The sequence below is a fragment of the Hemiscyllium ocellatum genome, unplaced genomic scaffold (genome assembly GCF_020745735.1).
Source record: "Hemiscyllium ocellatum isolate sHemOce1 unplaced genomic scaffold, sHemOce1.pat.X.cur. R, whole genome shotgun sequence".
Taxonomy (NCBI): domain Eukaryota; kingdom Metazoa; phylum Chordata; class Chondrichthyes; order Orectolobiformes; family Hemiscylliidae; genus Hemiscyllium; species Hemiscyllium ocellatum.
Window position 1 is genome coordinate 115963 of NW_026867602.1, and position 24034 is coordinate 139996.

General features: G+C 54.2%; 1 protein-coding gene across 5 annotated transcripts; it reads left to right on the forward strand.

The window, feature by feature from the left end:
• The first annotated feature begins 652 nt into the window (after window positions 1-652).
• Window positions 653-23731, forward strand: g6pd (glucose-6-phosphate dehydrogenase). 5 transcript variants are annotated; one of them, XM_060822480.1, is made up of 13 exons: window positions 653-768; window positions 4917-5056; window positions 13495-13532; window positions 15674-15782; window positions 16008-16225; window positions 17097-17255; window positions 18064-18189; window positions 18294-18387; window positions 18566-18752; window positions 19236-19471; window positions 19880-19956; window positions 21262-21354; window positions 22277-23731. In XM_060822480.1, exons 2-13 carry the CDS (start codon window positions 4925-4927, stop codon window positions 22365-22367), a joined length of 1560 nt encoding a protein of 519 aa, XP_060678463.1. In that variant the 5' UTR covers window positions 653-768; window positions 4917-4924; the 3' UTR covers window positions 22368-23731. The 5 variants fall into 5 exon arrangements, with proteins under 5 accessions (XP_060678463.1, XP_060678464.1, XP_060678461.1 ...); XM_060822481.1 differs by lacking the exon at window positions 653-768 and adding an exon at window positions 1411-1426; XM_060822478.1 differs by lacking the exon at window positions 653-768 and adding an exon at window positions 4601-4637.
• Window positions 23732-24034: the final 303 nt, after the last annotated feature.

A 24034-nucleotide genomic window follows, 5' to 3' on the forward strand; every position in this document is an offset into this window, starting at 1 on the left:
GCGGTGTGTGCTGTGATATGGGGGTAGTGTGGGGGTGGTGTGGGTCAGTGATTAGGGGAGTGGGAGCTGATGGGGGTGTGTGCTGCGATATGGGGGGAGTGTGGGGGTGGTGTCGGTCAGTGATTAGGGCAGTGGGAGCTGATGGGGGTGTGTGCTGTGATATGGGGGAGTGTGGGCGTGGTGTGGGTCAGTGATGAGGGGAGTGGGAGCTGATGGGGGTGTGTGCTGTGATATGGGGGAGTGTGGGCGTGGTGTGGGTCAGTGATGAGGGGAGTGTGAGCAGATGGGGGTGTGTGCTGTGATATGGGGGGAGTGTGGGGGTGGTGTGGGTCAGTGATGAGGGCAGTGGGAGCTGATGGGTGTGTGCAGTGATATGGGGGAGTATGGGGGAGGTGGGCAGTGATCGTCCGAGTTGGGGGCAGTGCAGTGAGGGGCATACAGTACCCTGTTACCTGGGCTGGCCTGGCACTTACAGGGTTAAATGGGAACTAATGCTAAACCAATATCACTCGTTTGTTCAAAGTCTGGGAGGCTTGGTGCTGACTCATGGTGAGAGTGTTGAAAGTTCGGTACGTTCCTGTAGTTCCCACCCTTTCACTGATCGTCTGATAGTCTGCTGTGGTCAGTGTGTTTCAGAAGGTGAATACCAAAATATCTCGCAACTCAAAGAATGTGCCCCCACCTCTTTCCGAGACACACCCTGTCACACCCTCTCCATCCACCCCGGCCACCTCACAGACACCAGCTGCCTCCTCACCTCTCTCAAAGGTCTGTCTTCGTCAGCGCTGAGGGAGGGGGCGCTGTGGGAGGGTCAGTGCGGAGTGAGTGGGTGCTGAGGGAGGGGGCGCTGTGGGAGGGTCAGTGCTGAGTGAGTGGGTGCTGTGGGAGGGTCAGTGCTGAGTGAGTGGGTGCTGTGGGCGGGTCAGTGCTGAGGGAGGGGGCGCTGTGGGAGGGTCAGTGCTGAGTGAGTGGGTGCTGAGGGAGGGTCAGTGCTGAGGGAGCGGGTGCTGTGGGAGGGTCAGTGCTGAGGGAGCGGGTGCTGTGGGAGGGTCAGTGCTGAGGGAGCGGGTGCTGTGGGAGGGTCAGTGCTGAGGGAGTGGGCGTTGTGGGTGGGTCAGTGCTGAGGGAGTGGGTGCCGTGGGAGGGTCAGTGCTGAGGGAGCGGGTGCTATGGGAGGGTCAGTGCTGTGGGAGGGTCAGTGCTGAGGGAGCGGGTGCTGTGGGAGGGTCAGTGCTGAGGGAGCAGGTGCTGTGGGAGGGTCAGTGCTGAGGGAGTGGGTGCTGTGGGAGGGTCAGTGCTGAGGGAGCGGGTGCTGTGGGAGGGTCAGTGCTGAGGGAGCGGGCGCTGTGGGTGGGTCAGTGCTGAGGGAGCGGGTGCTGTGGGAGTGTCAGTGCTAAGGGAGCAGGCACTGTGGGAGCATCAGTGGGTGTGTCCAGTGATGGGGGGTGGTGTGTGTGCGGTGATTGGGTGTTGGGTGTGCGCGGTGATGGGGTGTTGGGTGTGTGCGGTGATGGGGTGTTGGGTGTGTGTGCGGTGATGGGGTGTTGGGTGTGCGCGGTGATGGGGTGTTGTGTGTGCGCGGTGATTGGGTGTTGGGTGTGCGCGGTGATGGGGTGTTGGGTGTGTGTGGTATTGGGTGTGTGTGGTGATGGGGTGTTGGGTGTGTGTGGTGATGGGGTGTTGGATGTGTGAGGTGATGGGGTGTTGGGTGTGCGCGGTGATGGGATGTTGTGTGTGCGCGGTGATGGGGTGTTGGGTGTGCGCGGTGATGGGGTGTTGGGTGTGCGCGGTGATGGGGTGTTGGGTGTGTGCGGTGATGGGATGTTGGGTGTGTGTGGTGATGGGATGTTGTGTGTGCGTGGTGATGGGGTGTTGGGTGTGCGCGGTGATGGGGTGTTGGGTGTGTGCGGTGATGGGGTGTTGGGTGTGCGCGGTGATGGGGTGTTGGATGTGTGTGGTGATGGGGTGTTGGATGTGTGTGGTGATGGGGTGTTGGGTGTGCGCGGTGATGGGGTGTTGGGTGTGTGAGTGATGGGGTGTTGGGTGTGTGTGGTGTTGGGTGTGTGTGGTGATGGGGTGTTGGGTGTGTGTGGTGTTGGGTGTGTGCGGTGATGGGGTGTTGGGTGTGTGCGGTGATGGGGTGTTGGGTGTGCGCGGTGATGGGGTGTTGGGAGTGCGCGGTGATGGGGTGTTGGGTGTGTGCAGTAATGGGGTGTTGGGTGTGTGTGGTGATGGGGTGTTGGGTGTGTGCAGTAATGGGCTGTTGGGTGTGTGCGGTGATGGGGTGTTGGGTGTGTGCGGTGATGTGTTGTGTGTGTGCGCGGTGATGGAGTGTTGGGTGTGTGCGGTGATGGGGTGTTGGGTGTGTGCGGTGATGGGGTGTTGGGTGTGCGCGGTGATGTGTTGTGTGTGTGCGCGGTGATGGGGTGTTGGGTGTGTGCGGTGATGGGGTGTTGGGTGTGTGTGGTGATGGGGTGTTGGGTATGTGCGGTGATGGGGTGTTGGGTGTGTGCGGTGATGTGTTGTGTGTGGTGTTGGGTGTGTGTGGTGTTGGGGTGTTGGGTGTGCGCGGTGATGGGGTGTTGGGTGTGCGCGGTGATGGGGTGTTGGGTGTGTGTGGTGTTGGGTGTGTGTGGTGTTGGGTGTGTGTGGTGTTGGGGTGTTGGGTGTGTGTGGTGTTGGGTGTGTGTGGTGATGGGGTGTTGGATGTGTGCGGTGATGTGTTGTGTGTGTGTGTGCGGTGATGTGTTGTGTGTGTGTGTGCGGTGATGGGGTGTTGGGTGTGCGCGGTGATGGGGTGTTGGGTGTGCGCGGTGATGTGTTGGGTGTGTGCGCAGATGGGGTGTTGGGTGTGCGCGGTGATGGGGTGTTGGGTGTGCGCGGTGATGGGATGTTGGGTGTGCGCGGTGATGGGATGTTGGGTGTGCGCGGTGATGGGGTGTTGGGTGTGCGCGGTGATGGGGTGTTGGGTGTGCGCGGTGATGGGGTGTTGGGTGTGCGCGGTGATGGGGTGTTGGGTGTGTGCGGTGATGGGGTGTTGGGTGTGCGCGGTGATGGGGTGTTGGGTGTGTGAGTGATGGGGTGTTGGGTGTGTGTGGTGTTGGGTGTGTGTGGTGATGGGGTGTTGGGTGTGTGTGGTGTTGGATGTGTGCGGTGATGTGTTGTGTGTGTGTGTGCGGTGATGTGTTGTGTGTGTGTGCGCGGTGATGGGGTGTTGGGTGTGCGCGGTGATGGGGTGTTGGGTGTGCGCGGTGATGGGATGTTGGGTGTGCGCGGTGATGGGGTGTTGGGTGTGCGCGGTGATGGGGTGTTGGGTGTGCGCGGTGATGGGGTGTTGTGTGTGTGCGGTGATGGGGTGTTGGGTGTGTGCGGTGATGGGGTGTTGGGTGTGCGCGGTGATGGGGTGTTGGGTGTGCGTGGTGATGGGGTGTTGGGTGTGCGCGGTGATGGGGTGTTGGGTGTGTGTGGTGATGGGGTGTTGGGTGTGCGCGGTGATGGGGTGTTGGGTGTGTGTGGTGATGGGGTGTTGGGTGTGTGTGGTGATGGGGTGTTGGGTGTGTGCGGTGATGTGTTGGGTGTGTGCGGTGATGGGGTGTTGTGTGTGTGCAGTGATGGGGTGTTGGGTGTATGCGGTGATGGGGTGTTGGGTGTGCGCGGTGATGGGGTGTTGGGTGTGCGTGGTGATGGGGTGTTGTGTGTGTGCGGTGATGGGGTGTTGGGTGTGTGCGGTGATGGGGTGTTGGGTGTGCGCGGTGATGGGGTGTTGGGTGTGTGCGGTGATGGGGTGTTGGGTGTGTGTGGTGATGGGGTGTTGGGTGTGCGTGGTGATGGGGTGTTGGGTGTGCGCGGTGATGGGGTGTTGGGTGTGCGCGGTGATGGGGTGTTGGGTGTGTGCGCGGTGATGGGGTGTTGGGTGTGTGCGGTGATGGGGTGTTGGGTGTGTGCGGTGATGTGTTGGGTGTGCGCGGTGATGGATTGTTGGGTGTGCGCGGTGATGGGGTGTTGGGTGTGCGCGGTGATGGGGTGTTGGGTGTGCGCGGTGATGGGGTGTTGGGTGTGTGCGGTGATGGGGTGTTGTGTGTGCGCGGTGATGGGGTGTTGGGTGTGTGCGGTGATGGGGTGTTGGGTGTGTGCGGTGATGGGGTGTTGTGTGTGTGCAGTGATGGGGTGTTGGGTGTGCGCGGTGATGGGGTGTTGGGTGTGTGTGGTGATGGGGTGTTGGGTGTGTGCGGTGATGGGGTGTTGGGTGTGCGCGGTGATGGGTTGTTGGGTGTGCGCGGTGATGGGGTGTTGGGTGTGTGCGGTGATGGGTTGGTGGCTATGTGCCGTGTTGGCGGGGGTGCCGTGTTGGCGGTATTTGGGTGGTATGTTGGGCAGGTTGGTCAGAGTGGCGCCAATGACTTGACATTAGTTGACCCAATGGATGGGATTGGGATGGGTTTTTTTTGAGGGGTGTGGGAAGAGATTTCATTGGGTGGGGGGAGGAGGAGGTGGGGTTTAGTTCTCACGCCCTGATTGGTTGAGGGCTTTGATGACGCCTTCCCCTGTCACCAGGGGCAACAGCATTGTATCCATTTGAATGACATCAGGGGGGAGCCCTGGCCCCTCCAACCCCATGGGTATCCTCCACAGCTTGGGTCAGTTTCTGCACGGGATCCCTCCCAACCTTTTCACACACCCACTGCATTGCCCCCACTCCCAGCCCATCCTGAGGGAGGGTTGAGGAGAAGGGGAGGCTGGACCAGGAGGAGGAGGAGGAACAGTACTGGAGGTCCACCTCCCTCCCCTCCTGCTGCCTCTCCCTCTTCCTCTTCATCTGTGTCTTCCTGTTACACCTTCTGTTCCTCTCCTTCCTTTTCCAGTAACTCTCTCTCTCTCTCCCTCTCTCTGTGTCTCTGTCTGTGTGTGTCCCCCAGACAGGAGGATGGACGCTCTCTCCACGCTTCATGGCCCCCTCTCTCACTCGGACGTGGTGGATCTGTTCCGGAAGGATTTAATTGCGGATAAGGCGTTCAGACAGTCCGATACTCATGTCTTTATCATTCTCGGTGCTTCCGTAAGTTTGCTCGGTTTCGGGTTTCAACTGCTCGCGTGTCTGTGTGTGTGTGTGTGTCTGTGTGTGTGTATGTCGGTGTGGGTATGTCGGTGTGTGTGTGTGTGTGTGTTGGTGTGTCTGTGTGTGTGTCGGTGTCTCTGTGTGTGTGTGTCTGTGTGTCTCTGTGTGTGTTGGTGTGTCTGTTAGTGTGTGTTGGTGTGTCTCTGTGTGATAGTGTCTCTGTGTGTTGCTGTGTGTGTGTTGGCGTGTCTGTGTGTGTTAGTATCTCTGTCTGTCTGTGTTAGTGTGTCTGTGTGTGTGTTGGTTTGTCTGTGTTGGTGTGTCTCTGTGTGTTGGTGTGTCTGTGTTAGTGTGTGGTGTGTCTCTGTGTGTTAGTGTCTCTATGTGTGATAGTGTCTCTGTGTGTTGCTGTGTGTGTGTTGGCGTGTCTGTGTGTTAGTATCTCTGTGTGTCTGTGTTAGTGTGTCTCTGTGTGTGTGTGTCGGTGTGTCTGTGTTGGTGTGTCTCTGTGTGTGTGTTGGTGTGTCTGTGTGTGTGTTGGTGTGTCTGTGTGTGTGTTAGTGTCTCGGTGTGTGTCTCGGTATGTGTCTGTGTGTCTGTGTGTGTCTGTGGGTGTGTCGGTGTGTCTCGGTGCCTGTGTTAGTGTGTGTCTGTCTCTGTCTCTGTGTGTGTTTAGTGTGAGTTTGTCTGTATGAGTTTGTCTGTGTGTTAGTGTGAGTTTGTGTGTGTGTGTGTTAGTGTGAGTTTGTGTGTGTGTGTGTTAGTGTGAGTTTGTGTGTGTGTGTGTTAGTGTGAGTTTATTTGTTTGTGTGTGTTAGTGTGAGTTTATTTGTGTGTGTGTGTTAGTGTGAGTTTGTCTCTGTGTCTGTCTGTGTGAGTTTGTCTGTATGAGTTTATTTGTGTGTGTGTGAGTTTGTGTGTGTGTTAGTGTGAGTTTGTGTGTGTGTTAGTGTGTGTTAGAGTGTGTGTTAGAGTGTGTGTTAGAGTGTGTGTTAGAGTGTGTGTTAGAGTGTGTGTTAGAGTGTGTGTTAGAGTGTGTGTTAGAGTGTGTGTTAGTGTGTGTGTTAGTGTGTGTGTTAGTGTGTGTGTGTGTGTTAGTGTGTGTGTGTGTGTGTGTGAGTTTGTGTGTGTGTGAGTTTGTGTGTGTGTGAGTTTGTGTGTGTGTGAGTGTGTGTGTGTGTGTGTGAGTTTGTGTGTGTGTGTGTGTGTGAGTTTGTGTGTGTGTGTGTGTGAGTTTGTGTGTGTGTGTGTGTGAGTTTGTGTGTGTGTTAGTGTGTGTTAGAGTGTGTGTTAGTGTGTGTGTTAGTGTGTGTGTGTGTGTTTAGTGTGTGTGTGTGTGTGTGTGAGTTTGTGTGTGTGTGAGTTTGTGTGTGTGTGAGTTTGTGTGTGTGTGAGTGTGTGTGTGTGTGTGTGAGTTTGTGTGTGTGTGTGTGTGTGAGTTTGTGTGTGTGTGTGTGAGTTTGTGTGTGTGTGTGTGTGAGTTTGTGTGTGTGTGAGTGTGTGTGTGTGTGTGAGTTTGTGTGTGTGTGTGTGTGAGTTTGTGTGTGTGTGTGTGTGTTAGTGTGAGTTTGTCTCTGTGTCTGTCTGTGTGAGTTTGTCTGTATGAGTTTATTTGTGTGTGTGTGAGTTTGTGTGTGTGTTAGTGTGAGTGTGTTAGTGTGTGTTAGTGTGTGTTAGAGTGTGTGTTAGAGTGTGTGTTAGAGTGTGTGTTAGAGTGTGTGTGTGTGTGTGAGTTTGTGTGTGTGTGTGTGTGTGTTAGTGTGAGTTTGTCTCTGTGTCTGTGTGAGTTTGTCTGTATGAGTTTATTTGTGTGTGTGTGTGTTAGTGTGAGTTTGTGTGTGTGTTAGTGTGAGTTAATATGTGTGTGTGTTAGTGTGAGTTAATATGTGTGTGTGTGTTAGTGTGAGTTTATTTGTCTGTGTGTGTCTGTGTGTGTGTGTGTGTGTGTGTGTGTTAGTGTGAGTTTATTTGTCTGTGTGTGTGTGTGTGTGTGTGTGTGTCTGTGTGTGTGTGTAAGGTGGTGGGGAATGTGTTGCTATTTGCAGAAGAGCAGGGGTTTTGTTGCAGGGTGGTTGTAGTCAGTGTTTTGTTGCAGGGTGGTTGTAGTCAGTGTATTTGCACTGTCTCAATTTCTTCTCCCTCACTTCCTGCCCCCTTCGCCTCACCTTCACCACCCCCTCTTCACCTCGTCTTCCCCCTCTCCCCTCCCCCCTATACACCTTCCCCTCTCTCCCTCCACTCCACTCCCCCCATGCTCTACCCCCCCTTCATTGTCTCCCCTCTCCATCTTCTCCCTACCCCCATCCTTTCCTTCCCCCGCCCCCCCCATTCTCCCCCTTCCTGTTCCCCTCACCCATTCCCACCATCCTCACCACCCCCCACCCCCCCAAATCCTCCTCCTTCCCCTCACCATTCTCCGAGGGGCAACGTTTCCCCCCAGAGGGTGGTGCGTGTGTGGAACGAGCTGCCAGAGGAAGTGCTGGGGGCTGGGACAATGACAACATTTAAAAGGCATCTGGATGGGAATGATTTAGAGGGATATGCGCCAAATGCTGGCAAATGGGACGAGATTAATTCTGGATATCTGGTCGGCATGGACGAGTCGGGCCGAAGGGTCTGTTTCCGTGCTGGACAGCTCTGAGAGTCTACAAATGGGAAATGTTTAGAGGGGTATGGGTCAAATGCTGGCAAATGGGACTGAATTAATTTCGGATATCACGGACGTGTTGGGCCGAAGGGTCTGTTTTCCTGCTGCAGGTCTCTGTGACTCTGAAGGGGTGGAGTTTTCGTTGGATGATTGCACTGTGTTCAGCACCGTTCTCTCCCACCGAAATATTCAAACGCAGCAAGAGCTGGGCAATTTCCAGGCTCTGACTGAACGAAGGGAAAGGGGGTTCAGAACACAGGGGGTAAAGGGTGTCCACAGGCAGGGTGAAGAGGAGACCCTGTTTTGGTCGCCATCCTATAGGAAGGATGTGGAGGCACTGGAACGGGTGCAGAGGAGGTTTACCAGGATGTTGCCTGGTATGGTAGGAAGATCGTATGGGGAAAGGCTGAGGCACTTGGGGCTGTTCTCATTGGAGAAAAGAAGGTTTAGGGGTGATTTGATAGAGGTGTACAAGATGATTCGGGGTTTAGATAGGGTTGACCATGAGAACCACGTATGGAGTCAGCTATTACGAGGGGGCATAGCTTTAAATTAAGGGGTGGTAGGTATAGAACAGATGTTAGGGGTAGATTCTTTACTCAGCGAATCGTGAGTTCATGGAATGCCCTGCCAGTAGCAGTGGCGGACTCTCCCTCTTTATGGGCATTGGATAGGCATATGGAGGTTATTGGGCTAGTGTAGGTTAGGTGGGCTTGGGTCGGCGCAACATCGAGGGCCGAAGGGCCTGTACTGCGCTGTATTTTTCTATGTTGTATGTGACAGGGTGGGACTGATGATGAGGAGAGAGGGGTAGAATGGGGAATTCTCTGCAACAGAAAGCAGTTGGGGACTGAATGTTATCGGGCAGGAGTTGAGCGTATTTCTGATAGTGGGGTGGGCGGGGGGGTTGAAAGATTGGCCACGATTCGACAGAACAAGGCAGCAAGCTCAAAGGGTAGGATGACGTGTTCCAAACTCCCAGGGTTTTGTCCTGAGAGTCCTGATGGCAGTGCTCTCTGTGTGGCAACAGTGAACAAACCACCTCTTTCATCACACGCCACTCTCAGTTCCGCAACTTAATGAGGCCATTTATCACAGGGTTCAGAGATGCAGTCATCTCCCCATATCTCAGGGAAGGCTGTAATTTGCTGGGACGCGTGGGGGGGAGAGAGAGAGAGAGAGAGAAAGAGAGAGAGAGAGAGAGAGAGAGAGAGAGAGAGAACCCGCCTGAGATTACAGCCAAGTCATTGTTGTGCAAGTGGCCAGCAGCAGGAAGTGAGACCAGAGATTACAAAACCCGAAACTGGGAACTGATCCCATCCCTGTCCCCCCACCTGCACCGAACACTCCCAGGGACAGGGGGTTAGATACAGAGTAAAGCTCCCTCTACACTGTCCCCCCCAATCAAACACTCCAGGGACAGGGACAGCACGGGGTTAGATACAGAGTAAAGCTCCCTCTACACTGTTCCCCCCCCCCCCCCCGCCCCCATCAAACACTCCCAGGGACAGCACGGGGTTAGATACAGAGTAAAGCTCCCTCTACACGGTCCCCCCATCAAACACTCCCAGGGAGAGGGACAGCACAGGGTTAAATACAGAGTAAAGCTCCCTCTACACTGTCCCCCCCATCAAACACTCTCAGGGACAGAGACAGCATGGGGGTTAGATACAGAGTAAAGCTCCCTGTACACCGTCCCCACAATCAAACACTCCGAGCGATAGGGTTTTAGATACAGAGTAAAGCTCTACACTGTCCCCCATCAAACCTCCCCCTGCCAAGGACAGGGAGCTAGATACAGAGTAAAGCTCCCTCTACACTGTTCTTCTCTCCCCCCCCCCCCCACCATAGTGAAACCGCCTCTACACTCCTCCCCCACCAATCTCCCCCTTCCCCCAATCAACCACTCCCACCACAGGGGTTCAGATACAGAGTAAAGCTCCCTTCTACACTCTCCCTAATGAAACGCTTCTGCCCAAAACGTTGATTCTCCTGCTCCTCCTGGTCTACTGTGCTTTTCCAGCACCGCACGCTCATCTCTGAACTCCAGCATCAGCAGTCTGTGCTTTCTCCCACACTGTCTCCGGTCAAACACTCCCAGTAAGCAAAGGGACAGCCTGGGGTTAGACACAAGCTCCCTCTACACTGACCATCCATCAAATACACTCTCATTCTCAATTCATAATTAGGAAGGCATTATTGAGAATATTACGGGACAGCCTGGGTTAGTGCTGCCGTCTGACAAAGCGAGTGACCGGGCTTGATTCCATCCTCAGGAGACTGTCTATCTGTGGTGCACAATGCACATATTCTCCCTGTGTGTGTGTGGGTTTCCTCCTGAGGGCTACAGCTTTGTCCCACAGTCCAAAAACGTGCAGGTTCAGATGCCTTGGCCGTGCTAAATTGTCCCCGTAGTGCCCAGGGATGTGCAGGTTAGGGGGGATTGGCCATGCTAAATTGTCCCCGTAGTGCCCAGGGATGTGCAGGTTAGGGGGATTGGCCGTGCTAAATTGTCCCCGTAGTGCCCAGGGATGTGCAGGTTAGGGGGGATTGGCCGTGCTAAATTGTCCCCGTAGTGCCCAGGGATGTGCAGGTTAGGGTGGATTGGCCGTGCTAAATTGTCCCCGTAGTGCCCAGGGATGTGCAGGTTAGGGTGGATTGGCCGTGCTAAATTGTCCCCATAGTGCCCAGGGATGTACAGGTTAGGGTGGATTGGCCGTGCTGTATTGCCCAGGGATGTACAGGTTGGGGTGGATTGGCCGTGCTGTAGTACCCAGGGATGTACAGGTTGGGGTGGATTGGCCGTGCTGTATTACCCAGGGATGTACAGGTTGGGGTGGATTGGCCGTGCTGTAGTACCCAGGGATGTACAGGTTGGGGCGGATTGGCCGTGCTGTAGTACCCAGGGATGTACAGGTTGGGGCGGATTGGCCGTGCTGTATTACCCAGGGATGTACACGTTGGGGCGGATTGGCCGTGCTGTATTACCCAGGGATGTACAGGTTGGGGCGGATTGGCCGTGCTGTATTACCCAGGGATGTACAGGTTGGGGTGGATTGACCGTGCTGTATTACCCAGGGATGTACAGGTTGGGGTGGATTGGCCGTGCTGTATTGCCCAGGGATGTACAGGTTGGGGTGGATTGACCGTGCTGTATTACCCAGGGATGTACAGGTTAGGGTGGATTGACCGTGCTGTATTGCCCAGGGATGTACAGGTTGGGGTGGATTGGCCGTGCTGTATTACCCAGGGATGTACAGGTTGGGGTGGATTGACCGTGCTGTATTACCCAGGGATGTACAGGTTGGGGCGGATTGGCCGTGCTGTATTACCCAGGGATGTACAGGTTGGGGCGGATTGGCCGTGTTGTATTACCCAGGGATGTACAGGTTGGGGCGGATTGGCCGTGCTGTATTACCCAGGGATGTACAGGTTGGGGTGGATTGGCCGTGCTGTATTACCCAGGGATGTACAGGTTGGGGTGGATTGGCCGTGCTGTATTACCCAGGGATGTACAGGTTGGGGTGGATTGGCCGTGCTGTATTACCCAGGGATGTACAGGTTGGGGTGGATTGGCCGTGCTGTATTACCCAGGGATGTACAGGTTGGGGTGGATTGGCCGTGCTGTAGTACCCAGGGATGTACAGGTTGGGGTGGATTGGCCGTGTTGTATTACCCAGGGATGTACAGGTTGGGGTGGATTGGCCGTGCTGTAGTACCCAGGGATGTACAGGTTGGGGTGGATTGGCCGTGTTGTATTACCCAGGGATGTACAGGTTGGGGTGGATTGGCCGTGCTGTAGTACCCAGGGATGTACAGGTTGGGGTGGATTGGCCGTGTTGTATTACCCAGGGATGTACAGGTTGGGGTGGTTGGTCTGTCCGGGGCGGGGTTTCGTTTCGCGTCATTGTTTAGGGGCGTAACCTGGAACCGAATCCGTATGTCGATGACGTAGTTAATTGTACACCGACACGTCATCGTCTGGGGCGTGGTTTGGCCCCTCAGGCCTGAGTCGGTGTTCTTCTCCATCGTCATCACTGAGGACACACCTACTGGGCGTGGTTTCACCGAGCCGCTCCGAGGCAGCGTCCTCTGGGCGAGCTCCATTCACTGGGATGCCGTGGTCCTGACCCACTGATGGGGGTGGCGGGTAACGTCCTGACGAAGCAAGGGCGGGGCCTGTTGCCGTGGCGACGCAGGGGGAGGGGCCGAATGGCGGAGGATGCGGAAAGGAGGCCGCCAGCTCAGTTTGTACTGAGCCTGATAGGGGCTTCGGTAAGGGATAGGCTGGGGGGAGAGGGGCCGAATGGAAGGAAGGCTAGGGCTCCGTCTGTACTGAGCCTGATAGAGGCCTTGGTAAGGGATAGGGTGGGGGAAGAGGGGCCGAATGGACAGAAGGAGAGGGCTCCGTCTGTACTAGGCCTGATAGGGGCTCGGTAAGGGATAGGATGTGGGAAGAGGGGCCGAATGGAAGGAAGAATTGGGCTCCATCTGTACTGAGCCTGATAGGGGCCTTGGTAAGGGATAGGGTTGGGTGAGGGGGGCTGAATGGAGGGAAGGAGATGGCTCTGTCTGTACTGAGCTCGATAGGGGCCTTGGTAAGGGATAGGGTGGGGGGAGAGGGGTCGAATGGAGGGAAGGAGATGGCTCTGTCTGTACTGAGCCTGATAGGGGCCTTGGTAAGGGATAGGGTGGGGGGAGAGGGGCCGAATGGAGGGAAGGAGATGGCTCTGTCTGTACTGAGCCTGATCGGGGTCTCAGTATTGGATATGGAGGGTGGGAAGGGACTCAGTTTGTACAGAGTCTCCTAGGGATCTTGGTGAGGGGCGAAGGGAGCGAGATGCTCAGGGAGAGATGGGGCAGACTAGATTAGGATATCGGTTTGGCACGGACGAGTTGGGCTGAAGGGTCCGTTTCTGTGCCCTACAGCCTAATGACTGTGTCTCAAGTGCAGGGGCTTGACAGGATCAGTGATGATGCGAATGTTCCCCTCACCCCCACCTCATGGGAGAGTCTGGGACCAAGGGGAATGTTTTCAGAACGAAACCAGTGTGAAACTGGGATGAGGAGGGCTTGCTTTCTTCAGAGGGCCAAGTGCCCGAGTTGGGCAGGGGGGTGTAAAACGAGTCCTTGTGGATATTCACGGCTGAGACGGGTAGATGCTTGAACAGGGTCATGGAGGTGAAGAGCGCGAGTGTTGGACAGACCATGCTCCACTGAAGGTCTACCCTGGTTCCTGTTTCTGGGCAGTGAGGGTGGGGGTGGGTGGGAGAAGGGAAGGAAGGGTGACTGAGGGATGGATTGTCAGTGGAGGAAAGGAGTGAGGGTAGGGCAGTGGAATCACAGAATGCCTACAGTGTGGAAACAGACCTTTTGGCCCAAAGTCTACACCTACCCTCCGAAGATTATTCCAAACCCATTCTCCATTACTCTACATTTACCCCTGACTAATACACCTACCTAACCTACACATCTCTGAACGCTATGGGCAACTTAGCATTGCCAATTTACCTAAATTGTACATCTTATGACTGTGGGAGGAAACCAGAGGACACGGGAGAGTGTGCAAACTCCACATCGACAGTCACCTGAAGCTGGAATTGAATCCAAGTCCTTGGCACTGTGAGGCAGCAGTGCTAACCACTGAGCCACCACAGAATAGATGGGGGGAGGGAATGGCGATGAATGGGTGTAAAATGGTGGAGCAAAGGTGAGCAACGATGACCGTGTTGTCTTTGACTGTGGACTGATTCTCTCTCTTCCCCCCCCCCCCCCCTCTTTCTACTTACAGGGTGACTTGGCCAAGAAGAAGATTTACCCCACGTTGTGGTGAGCTGCTCTCCTCACGTTTGCCCCTGGAGCCCCTTCCTCCTCCCCCTCAATGCAATCAGGGAGGGGAAAGAGAACTGGGGCTGACCCTGGGGTGGGGGTGTATGTGAGCAGCTGGAATCAGGCTTGGTGTGATGCCCACCCATGCTGAACTGCCTGAGGAAGGGACGCACTGATAAGCACATCACCTCGCCCTACCAGGCAGCATTGGGACAAACTGGAGTCTCACCACCCCCTGAGGGGACAATTAGTGGGAGGATTTGAGGAACAATGTAGAGGGATATTTACTCTGTATCTAACACCTTTTCCCTGGGAGTGTTTGATGGGGGAAACTGTGTAGCAGTAGCTTTACCCTAAATCTAACCCCATGTTGTCTCTGTGGTGGGAGTGTTTGATGGAGGGGACAGTGTAGAGAGAGATTTGTAGTTCTGGCGCTGGTTGTGGCTATGTTCACCAAGCTGGGAAGTTGATTTGCAGATATTTTGTTCCCTGTTTCGGTGGCATCTTCAGTGATTCGGAGCCTCCTGTGAAATACTACAGTACTGTGTCTTCTGGAATTGATTTGATCTCTGTTCCTGCTGCTTCCAGTTCCGGTTGCCCCTTGTACTGTCAGGGGTCTTTATGTGGATGTGTATTGTTAGTTGTCTGCCGGTTTTCCCTATATAGTGGTGCATACAGTGTCTGCACAAAATCTTGTAAATTAGATTAGCCTTGCACATGAGTATAGGGCCTTTTGTTCTGGTGAGTTGTTGTCTGAGAGTGGCTGTCGGTTTATGGGCTGTCATGAATTCCAGTGATTGGAGAAATCTGGCTGTGAGTTCAAAGACTGCTTTTATGTAAGGTTGCATGACTGAGGAATTAGGTTGTGGCATGTCCTTGTTGTGTTATTTGTCTGCTAGGCATCTGCAGTTGGAGTTGGGGGATAGCTATTCCTGGTGAAGACTCTGTAGAGGTGTTGTTGTTCTTCGTTTCATAGTTGAGGAGTGCTGCAGTGTCTTGTAGCCCTTTTGAACAGGGTCCTAATGCAACTTTTCTTGTGTGTTTGAGTGGTTGCTCTTGTCGTCCACGATCTGGTCAGTGTGTGTGGCTTTCCTGTACGCTCTCATGGCACATTCACTGTTCTGTGTTCTTTGTACCATCACGTGCAGGAATAGGAGTTGATTGTAGGTTCCCTTCTCTCTCCTTGTAAATCTGATCCCTCTGAGAATGGTGTTGCTAATCCAGTGTGTGTTCTTAATCTCTGTTCTCTTTGTGATAACAAAAGCTGGTGTAAGCAAACCTACACCCAGAACCTCAACCTTAGCTACAAATCTTCTCAAAACTTGATAACAAAAAAGTATTGTCCATGCATTTGATCCAGTTTGGCTTGGATTTGCAGGAGGGCTGGTACAGACAACTAGCAATCCACATCCACAAACACCCACTAGCCACTGAACGCCATGATCAACTGTCCCTAGTAACTACACACATGGATGATAAGGACCACAAATTCAACTGGAACAACACACGGTCATGGGAGAGGTTCAACAGAAGGTCAGCCAGAGAGTTCTGAGAGGCACGACACTCATCTACTGATTCTATCAACAAACACACAGACCGTGACCCAATATACGCCAGTCACTGCCACAAGCAACCGGAACCAGCAGCATTTCACAGCAGCCTCTAAAACACTGAAGATGTCAATTATACCGGGGACAAGATGTCTACAAATCAGCTTTCCAGCTCAGTGAACATACCAACAACCATGACAGCTTTACTCTGTAACCCTGTGCTGTCCCTGCCCTGGGAATGTTTGATAGGGACAGTGTAGAGAGACCTTTACTCTGTATCTAAAACCCTGTCGCTGGGAGTGTTTGATTGTGGGGATGGTGTAGAGGGAGCTTTACCCTGTATCTAACCTTGTGCTGTCCCTGTCCTGGGAGTGTTTGATTGTGGGGACGGTGTAGAGGGAGATTTACCCTGTATCTAACCTTGTGCTGTCCCTGTCCCGGGAGTGTTTGATTGTGGGATGGTGTAGAGGGAGCTTTACCCTGTATCTAACCTTGTGCTGTCCCTGTCCCGGGAGTGTTTGATTGTGGGATGGTGTAGAGGGAGCTTTACTCTCTGTCTAACACTGTGCTATGTGTCCCTATTCCCCTCAGGTGGCTTTATCGTGATGGTCTCCTGCCAGAGGATACCCACCTGGTTGGCTACGCCCGCTCAGATCTCAGCATTGATGCCATCCGCAAACAGACTGTACCCTTCTTCAAGGTAGGTGCCTGGAACTCCTGGTCCGGACGGACTGACTCCCTTTCCAGGAACTGGATTGACCCCCATCCCTGAGTGAGTGCCTCTCTCTGCCTGGTGTTTGGAGGGCGATGGTCTGACTTCCCAAACCCCCTTCCCCAGTCTCGGTTTTCTTGACGCTAACTGCCAGGATTTCACCAATCTCATCTTAAATCATTTCTCTCCTCTCCTTCCCCCCCACCGCCCCAGCTCTCAGCAGGTGAGGAGCAGAAAGTGGATGCCTTTTTCCTGCGGAATAGCTATGTGCAGGGCCAGTACAACGAGGCGGCCAGTTTCCAGAGGCTGGACGCTCACATCAACTCCCTGCACCGTGGACAGCAGGCCAATCGGCTCTTCTACCTCGCCTTACCCCCCAGCGTCTACATGGATGTGACCCGCAACATACGGCACTACTGTATGGGCAAGACGTAAGTGGCCAGGCCTGGGCATGGGGTGGGAGGGTGAAGTGTGGGCCTGGGGCTGGAGGGGGAGTCTGGGGTTGGGTTGGGGGGGGGGGGGGGGGGGGGTGGTGCTGGGGCTGTGGAATGATGGAGGGAGGACAGCTTTATCATCTCCCCTCAGCTCCATCACTTTCCACCGCTTTCCCAACACCCTAAGGTCAGAAGTGGAGATTTTCCCACATGTTCAGCACCATTCATCCCCTCCTCAGATACTGAAGCAATCCATGTTCAAGTCCAGGCATGGGTTGGCAAGGGGCAAGAAACAGTCACCCTGCACAAATGCCAGGCCGTGACCAGCTCCAACAAGAGAGAATCTAACCATCACCCCCTTTGACATTCGATGGTGTTACCGTCACTGAATTCCCCCACTGTCAATATCCTGGGAGTTATCATTGACCTGAAGTAACTGTTGGATTGATATTGCTGGCTAGAAGAGCAGATGAGAGGCTGGGAATCCTGCAGCAAGTAACTGCACCCCCCCCCCCCCCCCCCCAAGTCTGTCCCACCATCGACAAGGCACAGGTCAGGAGGGTGAGGGAATACCCCCACTTGCCCTGGACAGGGGGCTTCGACACCATCCAGGACAAAGCAGCCCCCTCACTCCCCCAATGACATACGTGTCGCTGGGGGATGGTTAGGACAGAGACAGAGGGTGAGCTTGGGAATTCAGTGTCTTTGAATGAGGAATAGTGTCTGTGTTGTGATCGATGTTCCAGTTCTGTGTGAGGGGTGGTGGTGGGGGGGAGCTTAAGGTTGATGGGGATTGAGCTTCCTGCTATGGGCCCTGTTGTTGAACAGCTGCCTGTTGGCTCCCTCCCCACCCCTTCCCTCATTGCAGAGGCTGGAATCGGGTGATTGTGGAGAAGCCGTTTGGGAAAGACCTGGAGAGTTCAAACAAGCTGTCGGACCATCTCTCGTCGCTGTTTACCGAGGAACAAATCTATCGTATTGATCACTACCTGGGCAAGGAGATGGTGCAGAACCTCATGGTGCTCAGGTACATGCTCGTTGTGGGGAGGGGGAGGGTCTCCCACCTGGTCCCTGCAGGGGCATGGACCCTTGCATTCCAACACAGTCACAACCCCACCTCCTCACAGAATCTGTGATCAGCAGGGCAACTATGGGGAGGGTGGGGTGGAGAGAAAGTGGGGCAGGGGTTAAGATTAGATCCTGGTGTGGACCCTGAGGCTGGTAGTCAGCATGTTCTCTCTCCTCCTCTCACCCTTGTGCACAGTTCTCTCACATGCATTCTTGTCATCTCTCTCTGGGGTGGCATGGTGGCTCAGTGGTTAGCACTGCTGCCTCATGGCATCAGGGATCTGGGTTTGATTCCATCCTTAGGCAACTGTCTGTGTGGAGTTTGCAGATTCTCCCCGTGTGTCTGCGTGGGTTTCCTCCCATGGTCCAAAGATGCGCAAGTTAGGTGAATTGGCTATGCTAAATCGCCCATGGTGTTTCAGGCTAGGTACATTAGTATTAGGAAATGTACAGTAAATGGGTCAGGGTGGGATACTCTTCAGAGGGGTCTGTCTGGACTGTTGAGCCAAATGGCCTGTTTCCATGCTGTGGGGATTTTATGATTCTCTCTGTTCCTACCCCCTCTCTGCCCACATTCCCCCTCTGTCCCACACCCCCTTTTCTCTGTCCCCTCCCTTGCACTGTGTCTCTGTTGACCCCCCCCCCCCCATTGCCCCCTTGCTCTGCCTGTCACACACTCTTCCCCCTCTCAGCACAGTTGGTGGTGGTCAGTGGAAACTGGCTCTAACGTCTATTTGAAATTTTATTCCCACCACCACCCGATCCAGGTTTGCAAACCGCATCTTTGCCCCAGTATGGAACCGGGACAATATAGCTTCAGTCGTCCTCACTTTCAAGGAACCCTTTGGAACCGAGGGCCGAGGGGGCTACTTTGATGAATTTGGGATTATCAGGTATGGCTTTCCCCTGCTACCTCCCTCAACTCACAGCGCCGACCCTCTGACAGCGCCCTCTCCCTTGGCGCGTAACCAATGTCCCTTCTTCCTCCCTCCCTCAGGGATGTTATGCAGAATCACATGATGCAGATGTTGTGCCTCGTTGCCATGGAGAAGCCGGCTTCTACCAACTCTGATGATGTGCGGGACGAAAAGGTGGGTCCCAGATACATGCCGCCACCCCTGAGGAGCTTTACTCTCATCTAGCACCCGGCCCTGGGAGTCTTTAATGGAGGACAGTGTAGAGGGAGCTTCACTCTGTCTCTGACCCTGCCTGGGAGTGTTTAATGAAGGGAGCATTCCTTTCTTAGCTGGCTACCTTTTTACCTTGCAGGTGAAAGTGTTGAAGTGTGTTCCTGAGATCGAGATGGAGAACGTCGTGCTTGGGCAGTATGTTGGCGATCCCAAGGGCCAGGGGGAGGCCCGGAAGGGTTACCTTGATGACCCCACAGTGCCCAAGGGCTCAGTGACCCCCACATACGCGGCTGCGGTGCTCTATGTCCAGAACGAGCGGTGGGATGGTGAGTACCTAGCCCCTTACTCAGGAAAAGGAGCCATTCAGCTCCTCTTGTTTTTTTTCCCCAGCTCCTCCAGCCTATTGCACAGGAACAGGAGGCCATTCAGCCTCAAGGTGTGGGAGGCGGGGTGTGCCACAGGTGAGATCTTGCGTGAACGGCCTCCTGTCAGTGCTGCACGATTAACCCATGGCACCAGGTGTTGCAGGAACAGGAGGCCAATCAGACCCTCCTCCAGCCTGTTATACAGGAACAGAAGACTATTCTGCCTTAGGGCAGTGGGCTGGCAGAGTATGGCAGAAGTGGGATCTTGCTGTGCTGTGTAATTTCAGTCCACATGAGTGATTGAACAGAAATGTGTGCGGGTTTAGCCACGGCACAGGGAGGGAGTCAGTGACCCCCAGTGCTGGGACGGTGTGGCTCATGATATCCCATGATGCATCCACTCTTTGCTTCCCCCCCCCCCCCCCCCCCCCACACTGTCGCCAGGAGTCCCGTTCGTCATGCGTTGTGGGAAGGCACTGAACGAGCGCAAGGCGGAGGTGCGGCTGCAGTTCCGGGACGTGCCCGGTGATATCTTCCAGAGCCAGTGCAAACGCAATGAGCTGGTGATCAGAGTGCAGCCCAATGAGGCCATCTACACCAAGATGATGACCAAGAAACCAGGCATGTCCTTCCACCCAGAGGAGGCAGAGCTAGACCTCACCTACGGCAGCCGCTACAAGGTGAGTGGGAGCGGGGTCACTGAGAGACAGTGAGGGAGCCAGAGTACAGAAACCATCAGTAACACAGGGCCCTGTGAGGGGTGGCAGTGGTATGGGCCTCCGGGGTGAGGGAACTGGGATTAACATCAGTAGAGATACAGTCAGTAACACAGGGCCCTGTGGGGGGAAAGGGGTTACTGAGCAACAGTGTGAGGGAGCTGGATTAACATCAGTAGAGATAGTCAGTAATACAGGGCTCTGGGAAGGGAGGAGAGGCTTTTGGATGTGTTTCTGTGGGTGTTTGTGTTATGTCCAGCTCCCTGAGGAATATTATTGCTGAGGGATCATTACAAACGTGAAGATATCTGTGGCTTCAGCAGTGTTTGTTTGGCGATGTGACTTATCCTAGTGTTGTTTTCACTCTGTCAGGATGTGAAATTACCAGATGCATACGAGCGATTGATTCTTGACGTTTTTTGTGGAAGTCAAATGCACTTTGTACGAAGGTGAGAAACTGTCTTCGTCACCCCACAGGACTATCACTGGGGGAGAGGCTCACACACACACCCCACAGGACTATCACTGGGGGAGAGGCTCACACACACACCCCACAGGACTATCACTGGGGGAGAGGCTCACACACACACCCCACAGGACTATCACTGGGGGAGAGGCTCACACACACCCCACAGGACTATCACTGGGGGAGAGGCTCACACACACACACCCCACAGGACTATCACTGGGGGAGAGGCTCACACGCACACCCCACAGGACTATCACTGGGGGAGAGGCTCACACGCACACCCCACAGGACTATCACTGGGGGAGAGGCTCACACGCACACCCCACAAGACTATCACTGGGGGAGAGGCTCACACGCACACCCCACAGGACTATCACTGGGGGAGAGGCTCACACGCACACCCCACAGGACTATCACTGGGGGAGAGGCTCACACGCACACCCCACAGGACTATCACTGGGGGAGAGGCTCACACGCACACCCCACAGGACTATCACTGGGGGAGAGGCTCACACACACACCCCACAGGACTATCACTGGGGGAGAGGCTCACACACACACCCCACAGGACTATCACTGGGGTAGAGGCTCACACACACACCCCACAGGACTATCACTGGGGTAGAGGCTCACACACACACACTCGCACATTCGCTCACTCACTTAGACCCACACGTACGCATGCACACACGCACACTATCTCTTTCTCTCTGGAGCACAAGGCAGCCCCCACTCATCCCTACCACCACACCACTCCCATCCCCCAACTCTGCCACTCTCACTGGGGTACAGGCGCACAAACCCCTGCACACCCCTCGATTGCTGCCCTCCTTGCGGTGTTTGGCAATGTGAATCATGCTTGCGTTTTTCACACTCTTCCCTCATTTTCCCCCCCCCCTTCCTTTTTCTCTCCTCTCTCATCCTCACTTGGGCACAGGCTCTCTCACACATATATACACCCACTGACCCTCACTGGCGTACAGGCACATGCGTGCACACACACACGTTGCAGTAATGAGAAATGTTTGAGGATCTGAGAGTTGTGACTGACTCCATCTCTCTGTGTCTTTCCCCATATCTCTCCCTTGCTTTCTGTCTGTTCCTTCTGTCCCTTACTGTTGCCCCATCCATCATGCTCTCCCCATCTCATGGACTCTTTCCCTCTGCCCTGCACCTATTCGGTCCCACTCATTTCCACCCTCCATCCTCTGTCCCCTTTCACTGTGTCTGTCTCTGTCTCTCTTGCATCCTCGCCTTCTCTCCCACGTCTCTGTCTGTTTGGTAGTGATGAGCTGAGAGAAGCCTGGCGTGTATTCACCCCAATGCTCCGTAAACTGGAATCTTCGAAAGTGCACCCAGTTCACTATGTCTATGGCAGGTGGGTCTTTTCACTCATGTTCTGATGAATTTATTTGCAGGGTGTGGGTGTCACTGCCTGGGCCAGCATTGGTAGATGTGTTCACAAGGTTAGATCTCATGGAATCTGGGGAGAGCTAGCCATTTGGATACAGAACTGGCTCGGGGGTAGAAGACCGAGGGTGGTTGTGGAGGGTGGCTTTTCAGACTGCAGGCCTGTGACCAGCAATTTTCCCCAGGGATCGGTGCTGGGTCCCACTGCTTTTGGACATTTCCATAAACGATCTAGATGTGAACATAAGAGGTATGGTTAGTAAGCTTGCAGATAACTCCAACATTGTCGGTGTGGAGGACAACAAAGAGGGTTACCTCAGAATACAATGGGATCTTGATCAGATGGGCCAATGGGCTGAGGAGTGGCAGCTGGAGTTTAGTTTAGATAAATGTGAGGTGTTGCATTTTGGAAAGGAAAATCAGGCAGGACTTATACACTTAATGGGAAGGTCCTGGGGAGTGTTGCTGAACAGACACACCTTGGAGTGCGGTTCAGAGCTGCTTGTTAAGTGGAGTCGCACAGGTAGACAGGGTAGTGAAGATGGCATTTGGTATGCTTTCCTTTATTGGTCACTTGGTTGGGGGGGGGGGGGGGGTGATGATGGAGAGAAAGAAAACACATCAGGGGAGGTGATGATGGAGAGAAAGAAAACACATCGGGGGGAGGGGGGATGATGGAGAGAAAGAAAACACATCGGGGGGGAGGGGGGATGATGGAGAGAAAGAAAACACATCGGGGGGTGGGGGGGATGATGGAGAGAAAGAAAACCTATTGGGGGGGGGGGGGGGGGGGGTAGTGGGAAATGAGGACCAGTCTGTCTCTTGGGAAATGGAGTGGTTCTCATCACTAAGCATGGACTAACCCATGTTTCCCCCAACTTCTCCAACAGCCGCGGACCCCCCCAGGCCGACGAGCTGCTGAAGAAAGTTGGTTTCCGTTACGAGGGCACCTACAAATGGGTCAACCCCCACAAGCTCTGAGCTCGCTCCATTGTGGTGGTGGGGCGTGGGGGGGGGGCTGGAGAGGTGAGGGAGCTGGCTACAGGGTGAGAACCCCTGCTCCACTGCCCAACTATGCCCCTCTTTGACCCCCTACCTCACCAGCTCTGGATTATGGGGGGGAGGAGGGTTCCTTTTTGGAGTGGGGCTGTGTACTGCTCCTCACTCACCGAATTGCTTGCTGACTCTCGGCTGGACACAGGAGGTCGGAATTGGCTCCGCACCGTTCTCTCCCTCAGTCTCGCAACTCAAGACCATACATTCCGAAGCGGAGCCTGGCTGTTTTGGAGCTGGGTGGGTGATTGGGGTGGGTGGGGGGGAAGATTGGGATAAAACCATCTACGTGTTCCTGACTGCATTGATGTCTGTCTTTGTATCGCCTCGGGGGTTACTGACAGAAAACTCCTGATGGGCGAAGTGGCCACATATGCAGGCTGACCTCTGGCCCAGCATCAACTCCCACTTACACTCCCACTCACTCGTGCTCTCTCACTCATTCCACTGCATTCACACTCACACTCCCTCATGGTTACATTCATGTGCTCGCTCTCATTCCCTTATGCAAACATATTCATTCACATGTGTGCACCCTCACACTCAGGCTCATTTCTTGTGCTCACACATGGTTCCCCCTTTTTCTCTCTCCTAGATGGACACTCACTTGTGGATGTTCATGCTCTCACAATTCCCCCCATTTCAAACACTGTTGCACAATTGCTGACCCATGGATTCACACTCACATGCATGTTCACTTTCACTTGCACTCACGTTCACAACATAAACACAGTTCCCTTGGCCAGATGGACTCACGCTCACATACACTTGTGTTCACAAACTCTGTGTGCATGCACACTCCCTCTCTCAGACTAACATGCACACAGACCCACTCCAGTGTAGAGAGAATTTTACTCTGTATCTAAACCCCATCTCCTCCATATCCTCAGAATGGAGGGAGCTTTATCTACAGTTCAATGCTTTAGGTTTACAGCTGGACATTATATAATTAACTGGGGGTGTTTCCCTTAGTGGCTGTTTTTAAAGATCAGCAAAGTCCCAGTCCTGAAGATTTTCAGACTTGTTACTCTCCTGTCTGGTGGAGGGAGGGGTTGGGGTCTCAATCCCTCACGATGGCTGGGCACTCTGTACCATGTAGCTGTTCCTACCCACTGGCTGCTCAGCCTTGGCAGGGGCAGGGGGTTACTGATCAGACCAAGGAAGGGATGGTCAGCACTGGCACCCAAGCTGCTATGATCTCTCTGCAATCTCTCGCTCTGCATTATTCTTTTTGTACCTGTGTTAGTTTTTAACTGTGTACTCTGCTGCAATAAATTTGTAGTTGTAATTGACTCTTGTTTCCTGCTGCACTGGGGGAAGGTGTTTCCGTGTGGGGCCTACATCGCATCACCTTGTAGGGGAATCACAGACCCTGTCCCGTCACTATGGTTCACTAATGTCCTTCAGAAAGGAAACCGCCTTCCTTACCTGGTGTGATCTACATGTGACTTCAGACCAACAGCAATGTGGTTAACTCTTAACTGCCTCTGGGCAATAAATGCTGGCCAAGCCAGCGATGTCCTCGTCCCACAAATGAATAAAAAATCAAAAACAACCCCATCATGTCACCATGTGGGGAAACTGCAGACCCCCAT

What these genes read in the sequence shown, in the direction of transcription:
- g6pd (XM_060822478.1), top strand. Translation starts at nt 4,616, where the DNA reads ATGGGTATCCTCCACAGCTTGG. An exon ending in GATGAATTTGGGATTATCAG is followed by an intron (nt 18,190 to 18,293) that starts GTATGGCTTTCC and finishes TCCCTCCCTCAG; the next exon opens with GGATGTTATGCAGAATCACA. An exon ending in CCAGAACGAGCGGTGGGATG is followed by an intron (nt 18,753 to 19,235) that starts GTGAGTACCTAG and finishes CACTGTCGCCAG; the next exon opens with GAGTCCCGTTCGTCATGCGT.